Source organism: Triticum dicoccoides, chromosome 7A, assembly GCF_002162155.2.
Source record: "Triticum dicoccoides isolate Atlit2015 ecotype Zavitan chromosome 7A, WEW_v2.0, whole genome shotgun sequence".
NCBI classification, from domain to species: Eukaryota; Viridiplantae; Streptophyta; class Magnoliopsida; order Poales; family Poaceae; genus Triticum; species Triticum dicoccoides.
Window position 1 is genome coordinate 153,171,746 of NC_041392.1, and position 8,436 is coordinate 153,180,181.

Genomic DNA, 8,436 nt, shown 5'->3' on the forward strand with positions numbered 1-8,436 from the left:
ACGGGCATCTTGCTAGTTACATATATATTTGTGGCTAGGAGTTTCTAGTACAAAGTTCGCCATGTACAATTGTTTTTGCTTTTTTCCTAAACTACCCTCCCACCTCATCCACTCTCTCGCTCACTCACCCACTCTCTGTCTCGCCTGCGTCACCGGCGCCTCTCCCTAGCTCGTGTCGCCGGTGCCTCTCCCTTGCCCGCGCCGCCGGTGCCTCTCCCTTGCCCGTGCCGCCGGTGCCTCTCCCTCACCCGTGTTGCCGGCGCCTCTCCATTGGCTCCGTCGTCGGTGCCAAGATCTCATTTTTATTCTCCGATGGCTGATTTCGAGTGCGTCGGCTCGATCTGCAATGGCCTTCCTCCACTCCAACGCCGTGCGGTACGTCATCCCTTCCTAGCTCCCTCGCTCCTTCTCATCTGGATTCACTCACTCCCGTCTCTTCTCCCTCTCTGACCCCGTCTCCATTACCAGGATGATGCCATGGAAGGGCCACCATGACAAGGAGCAGGACGACGCCTTGGAAGGTTCACCGACAGGAGCAACTACGTACGGTCTGGTCTTCTCCACTGACAGGGATATCGACATGGAGGTCCGCCATGGAAGGCCTGGAGCTCGTCATGGAGGGTCCCTCCTCTCTCTTCCCCTCCCTCTACTCTGTTGGTTGGTTGGACGGAAGACCATCGCTCGTCCGACTCTGCTTCTTCCACCGCTGCTCCCGTCCCACCATAGTGCCACAGACGCTATGCCAAGCACGGAAGGTATCACCCTCCTCCCTATTTGCTTGCTTACTGCAACTTATCTTCAGAGATGATAAAACTGTAGAAATTTGAAACTGTAGAAAACTGCAGAAATCTTTGGAGTTCCTTCTTCAGAAACTTTTATTCTGGCGCAGTTTGTACAGATTTTTATGTACAATACACAAAGTCATATGACTGCTGAAAATGGACCGTCGTATATGCCTGTACAAGGTTGGGGGAGGCACGGTCAGCGTTGGTGTATTTTCAGTTTGTACTGTCATAATTTTCAGTTTGTAAAACTGAGAAGTGTATTTTCCATTTTGAAACTGAGATCTGCTTGCACTATCATACAATAATTTTCAGTTTGTAGATGACTTTAATTGATGGATTTATTCTCTGGAATTAGATTCGGGGAGCCACCTCGATCCAGAGTACTCGTAATCCATTATAGGGCAGTTCAAAGCCTGCCTCTGGAAGCATTGGTTGACCTATTGGCACAACCCAGATTACAACCTTGTCAGATTTTCCTTCACTTTGTTCACAACCTTGCTGCTTGGCTCCATCTTTTGGAAGATTGGCACCATTATGTAATTACTGTACTTATCTTTATCTTTTACTCGTTGATTACAATGTACCAACATCTGAATTTTTTGTGCCTTGATGCAGGGGTGGATGCCAATACTCTTAGAATGGTCATTGGAGCAATATACACAATAGTGATGTTTGTCGGCATCAACAACTGTGCAACCGTTCAACCAATTGTTTTAATCGAGAGAACAGTTTGTACAGAGAGAGGGCTGCTCCATTGCTCAGGTAAGAATATAAAAGATCCTTGGCAGCTCCTGAGATTATTTGTGCCTTGTCAGTGTGCAAATGCAATTTGTCTTGTGTATTGCATATGCACATCACATGGATTATGCTTGCATTTACTTCAAAATTTACGGCAATCACTAGTTGTCTTTTGAGCGAAAACTGAAATTTAAGTTCTCTGCTGAATTTGGGGTGTACTGTTGGTTAGTTTGTTACTATAAGTACCAACATTTCAGTAAAAGATTATTGATTTGTTTTTTAAAATCCATATCTTGAACTGAAAATCCTTGCTACATGTTATTTGTTAATGGTAATAGTTAGTGTTAGATTCTGTTATATGGAATCTACTTTATCATGGACATGCCTAGGGGCTTAGTGTAGTTATTGTGGCCCTGGCCGTCAGAGCTGAACTATCGCTTGTTATCCCTACAGATGTTCGTGCTAACTGAATATGCTAATTTGCATTGCTTTTGTTGCATAACCATGTTTTTTTTCTGAAGCTACTTATGCAGCGAGGGTACAGGTTGTTCTAGATGGCTCTGTAGACAGTGAGAATGAGGAGACTCAAACTCATGAAGATTCTAATGAGGAAATCGATTATGATAAATAACAACACAGGTAATCTTTCAGACAGACACACCAAAAAAATAGTTCGGTCCTTAATTCATTACTTCCAAAATGTAAAGTAAATTCCAGAGACACATAACACAGAGTCTTTTGTGCTAAACTTTCTAATTAACCGCTCCAAAATATGTACTCGCCACAAACAAACTTTCTAATTCGCCAGTCTTCATCTTTGACTCACTACAAATAAACCTATGAAAATAGATGTCTGCTAAAAATCCTGCAAAAATTCCCATAAAATATTTCAATAAAATCTAAGAAGTCTTCATCTTTGAAAATCTACCACGGTGTCATAGGTTAAAATCCAATCACTTCATCATTGGTCCAATTAATTTTTTTTAACAAAAGTTGTTGAATTTGTGACTAAAAAAGTGGCTGAATTTTAGAGTGGTAATATGGTATACCTCGGATAGGTTGGTCTATGATAACCGGAGGTGGAGTGGATCAGCATCTAATGTGAGGCAATCACTGGCGGTCTGGTCGTGGTTGTGGGTATGCGTCCGGTGCCTAGGGATCAGAGTCCGAATAGCAGAGTTCGTCGATATTGTAGTTATTGTGGCCCTGGCTGTCAGAGCTGAACTATCGCTTGTTATCCCTACAGATGTTCGTGCTAACTGAATATGCTAATTTGCATTGCTTTTGTTGCATAACCATGTTTTTTTTCTGAAGCTACTTATGTAGCGAGGGTACAGGTTGTTCTAGATGGCTCTGTAGATAGTGAGAATGAGGAGACTCAAACTCATGAAGATTCTAATGAGGAAATCGATTATGATAAATAACAACACAAGTAATCTTTCAGACAGACACACCAAAAAAAATAGTTCGGTCCTTAATTCATTACTTCCAGAATGTAAAGTAAATTCCAGAGACACATAACACAGAGTCTTTTGTGCTAAACTTTCTAATTAACCGCTCCAAAATATGTACTCACCACAAATAAACTTTCTAATTCGCTAGTCTTCATCTTTGACTCACTACAAATAAACCTATGAAAATAGATGTCTACTAAAAATCCTGCAAAAAATTCCCATAAAATATTTCAATAAAATCTAAGAAGTCTTCATCTTTGAAAATCTACCACAATGTCATAGGTTAAAATCCAATCACTTCATCATTGGTCCAATTAATTTTTTATAACAAAAGTTGTTCAATTTGTGACTAAAAAAGTGGTTGAATTTTAGAGTGGTAATATGGTATACCTCGGATAGGTTGGTCTATGATAACCGGAGGTGGAGTGGATCAACATCTAATGTGAGGCACTCACTGACGGTCTGGCCGTGGTTGTGGGTATGCGTCCGGCGCCTAGGGATCAGAGTCCGAATAACAGAGTTCGTCGGTGTGGGCTAGCAATGTTAAGACTTTAAAAAGATTATCATCAATTGTGCACTACATATCTGATCTTGATAGTGCAATATGAACATGACTGATGTTTAATATAGCGAACAGAATATCAAATTAGAAATTGTGGTGTTGTTTGGCTGGAGGGGACGGTAATTCAGGGAGGGGTAGGGAGGGTGGATTATGAGTTTGAGGGTTGAAGTCCCATCATTTTAGAAAGTTCAATATACATCGACACTTCATGATGATTCATCATAGGATGCATTTCAAGATACAAATCAGTCACTCATAGTTTTTGTCTGTCTTACCAAACATGAAAGTAAAACTAAAACCAGAATTTACATGCCTAATCCCACCATGATGCCCCACCCTGTCCCAGTTGATGCCCAAGCCAAATAATCCAGGGAAGATATGTAGAACAATGTAATGTATGACCGGAGAACCAAACTACTAAGATCAATACAGTGAGAAAACTAAGTTTTTGAAAAGTAGTCAATGATAAAAAAATGTTAGAACTTCATCAGTTGACACCATAACAAGTAAAAACACAGAAGACATGTGACTGCTAATTACTCAATAGATGTAGATCAAGTTCCCTCTATAATACTTGCAATGTTAGGAGTCATCTAAGCCCAAACAGGCATCATGCCTTCTCATTTATCCAACCAGAAACCTCCTCTAACAAGGCACGACCCTGTCCAATGGTGGCACATTTTTCACTCGGGCATGCCATGTTGGCATGAGAAATAATCTCAAGAGCATCCCATTTAACCAAAAATGTTACCATTCCAGATTACTCAACGCGTTGAATAATCTCATGCCATGCAGCTAGTTGTATCCTATGCGGACATGCACCTCTTGTTAAATTAGAATTCATCACAATAACAAAAACGCAAAGCGGAGAAAGCACATATGTTGGTGTCACGGTAAGCAGCCAATTAGTACAAGCTTCCACATTATGCAAAACTGCACTACAAAGATATTATTACCGATATGCGATATTCTATTTACATGTAGAAGGTAGATTGCATCGTCATAGAAAGTATAGAAAATTTCAATGCTTACAGACTTACCTTCCCATTATTCTTTCTCAGATCAGCAGAGATGAATCGGCTTCCACCGGATCCTTAGCTGGTGTAGCCTCAACTGCTTGCTCAGGACGATTGCTTAGCATGACGTGCAGCCTCCCGCGGCAGTAGTTCAACTCCTGCACAATTACACAAAAGGCATAGACCGTCAGAACATAGTCCAATGGTTTCTAGACCTGGCGTACATCGGCGCCTCCATGGCTGCTGAACAGGATGAAGAGGAGCACTGGAGGACCATGGCAGCGGTGAGACCCAACCCGTCGCGGCGCCTAGTGAGCAGGCGCACGGACACACTAGTAAAGCATAGCACAGCGGCGGCCATGTCCTCCATCTCGATGCTTCAGCCGGGCGTCATGATGCAGTCACACAATGACCTACACTCCATGATAACCTCTCGATTCCGCCGCCCCCAAATCTCACGGCGTCGAGGTGGCCATGGGAGGGCTCGCCAGAGTGGTTTAGGCGAGGATCAGGGGGTTGTGGAGATCTGGGTGGAGGTGGTTTGGAGAGGTTCGGGGGTGAGGGCAGGTCTGGATAGGATGGAGACCGTGAAAGGAAACAAAAAACATAGGTGATTTCCTCCCTTTTTTCCATGCGGAAGAGGAGGTGGAGTCAAACGTTTTATTTGGAAAAAAATCGGTGGGGGAGGTCGATCGATGCGAGGGGTTGCGTGTGAGCGAACGAACGACGTACGGGCGAGTAGAGATTGGTGTTAAATCTACTGTATTCCAACTTCTCTATGGATTACAAACTATTTTACTAGCCATAGATTCATCAAAATGAGCAAACAACACACGAAAAACAGAATCTGTCAAAAACAGAACAGTCTGTAGTAATCTGTAGCTAGCGCAAGACCTGGAACCCCAAAAATTCTAAAATAAATTGCTGGACGTGAGGAATTTATCTATTAATCATATCCAAAAATAATTAACTAAATAGAACTTTCCAAATAAAAATGACAGCAGTTCTCGTGAGCGCTAAAGTTTCTGTTTTTTACAGCAAGTTCAACAAGACTTTCCCCAAGTCTTCCCAACGGTTCCACTTGGCACAAACACTAATTAAACACAAAAAACACAACCAAAACAGAGGCTAGATAAATTATTTACTACTAAATAGGAGCAAAAAGCAAGGAATAAAAATAAAATTGGGTTGCCTCCCAACAAGCGCTATCGTTTAACGCACCTAGCTAGGCATAACAAGCAAGAATAGATCTAGGTATTGCCATCTTTGGTAGGCAATCCATAAGTGGCTGTCATGATAGATTCATATGGTAATTTTATTTTCTTTCTAGGAAAGTGTTCCATGCCCTTTTTTAATAGAAATTTAAATCTAATATTCCCTTCCTTCATATCAATAATTGCACCAACCGTTCTAAGGAAAGGTCTACCGAGAATAATAGGGCAAGAAGGATTGCAATCTATATCAAGAACGATAAAATCTACGGGCACATAATTCCTATTTGCAACAATAAGAACATCATTAATTCTTCCCATAGGTTTATTAATAGTGGAATCCACAAGATGCAAGTTTAGAGAGCAATCATCAAAATCACGGAAATCTAGCAAATCACACAAAGTTTTGGGAATAGTAGAGACACTAGCACCCAAATCACACAAAGCATAAAACTCATAATCTTTAATTTTAATTTTAATAGTAGGTTCCCACTCATCATAAAGTTTTCTAGGGATAGAAACTTTCAACTCAAGTTTTTCTTCATAAGATTGCATCAAGGCATCAACGATATGTTCGGTAAAGACTTTATTTTGACTATAAGCATGGGGAGAATTTAGCACGGATTGCAACAAGGAAATACAATCAATTAAAGAGGAATTTTCATAATTAAATTTCTTGAAATCCAATATAGTGGGTTTAGCATCATCTAGGGTTTTATTTCTTTTAATCCCACTTTTATCAATTTCATCATCAAGATCTAAATACTCCGAATTTTTAGAACACCTTCTAGGTAAAGGAGGATCATATTCAGTCCCATCATTATCAAGATTAATATTGGAAAACAAAGATTTAATAGGGGACACATCAATAACTTTTAGATCTTCATCATTATTTTCATAGGAATCCGGTTTAGCGGCCATCTTATTGACTAAGATAGCTTGCATATCCGAAATTTCAGCAGTTAATTTTTCAAGATGAGCAATTTGGGATCTTATACCATCAAATTCTTTAGACATATCATCGAGCTATTTATTCATATAACTCATAAAACCTTTTTGTTCCTTAAGCTCATTTCTAAAGAAATTATTATGCTCAAATTGCAAAACCATAAATTTCCTGACGTTGTTTTCGATATCCTCTAACCTTTTAAGGTGAAGATCACCAAATCTAGGAAGAGCCATCGCGACAACAAGCAATCCAACACACGAGCAAACAAAAAGCAAACGGGCAAAAAGAGACAAATAGAGAGGAGGATAGAGAGAGAGAGGGCGAATAAAACGGCAAGGGTGAAGTGGGGGAGAGGAAAACGAGAGGCAAATGGCAAATAATGTAATGCGGGAGATAGGGATTGTGATGGGTACTTGGTATGTTGACTTTTGCGCAGACTCCCCGGCAACGGCGCCAGAAATTCTTCTTGCTACCTCTTGAGCATTGCGTTGGATTTCCCCGAAGAGGAGAGGATGATGCAGCAAAGTAGCGTAAGTATTTCCCTCAGTTTTTGAGAACCAAGGTATCAATCCAGTAGGAGGCTACACGCGAGTCCCTTGTACCTACACAAAAACAATAGTTCAACGCAACGAACGCGCTTAGGGGTTGTCAATCCCTTCATGTTCACTTACGAAAGTGAGATCTGATAGAGATGATAAATAATATTTTTGCTATTTTTGGTATAGAGATGCAAAGTAAAAAGTAAAAGCAAAGCAATAATAAAGTGATGGAGATTGATATGATGGGAAAGAGACCGGGGGGCCATAGTTTTCACTAGTGGCTTCTCTCAAAAGCATAAGTATTCAACGGTGGGTGAACAAATTACTGTTGAGCAATTGACAGAATTGAGCATAGTTATGAGAATATCTAGGTATGATCATGTATATAGGCATCACGTCCGAGACAAGTAGACCGACTCCTGCCTGCATCTACTACTATTACTCCACTCATCGACCGCTATCCAGCATGCATCTAGAGTATTAAGTTAAAAACAGAGTAACGCCTTAAGCAAGATGACATGATGTAGAGGGATAGTTTCATGCAATATGATAAAAACCCCATCTTGTTATCCTTGATGGCAACAATACAATACATGCCTTGCTACCCCTTCTGTCACTGGGAAAGGACACCGCAAGATCGAACCCAAAGCTAAGCACTTCTCCCATGGCAAGAACAACCAATCTAGTAGGCCAAACCAAACTAATAATTCGAAGAGACTTGCAAAGATAACCAATCATATATAAAAGAATTCAGAGAAGATTCAAATATTATTCATAGATAGACTGGATCATAAACCCACAATTCATCGATCTCAACAAACACACCGCAAAAAGAAGATTACATCGAATAGATCTCCACAAGAGAGGGGGAGAACATTGTATTGTGATCCAAAAAGAGAGAAGAAGCCATCTAGCTACTAACTATGGACCTGTAGGTCTGAAGTAAACTACTCACACTTCATCGGAGGGGCTTGGATGATGATGTAGAAGCCCTCCGTGATCGATGCCCCTTCCGGCGGAGCTCCGGAACAGGCCCCAAGATGGGATCTCGTGGATACAGAAAGTTGCGGCGGTGGAATTAGGTTTTGGCTCCGTCACCGATCGTTTACGGGTATGTAGGTATATATAGGAGGAAGGAGTACGTCGGTGGAGCTTCGAGGGGCCCACGAGGTAGGGGGGCGC

The 8,436-nt window shown here is 41.2% G+C and overlaps 1 protein-coding gene across 1 annotated transcript; it reads left to right on the top strand.

Moving 5' to 3' along the window:
• Positions 1-201: 201 nt before the first annotated feature.
• Positions 202-4,842, top strand: LOC119327494. Its single transcript, XM_037600595.1, has 5 exons — positions 202-375; positions 469-755; positions 1,401-1,547; positions 2,045-2,162; positions 4,601-4,842. Exons 1-4 carry the CDS (start codon positions 347-349, stop codon positions 2,152-2,154), a joined length of 573 nt encoding a protein of 190 aa, XP_037456492.1. The 5' UTR covers positions 202-346; the 3' UTR covers positions 2,155-2,162; positions 4,601-4,842.
• The last annotated feature ends 3,594 nt before the right edge of the window (positions 4,843-8,436 follow it).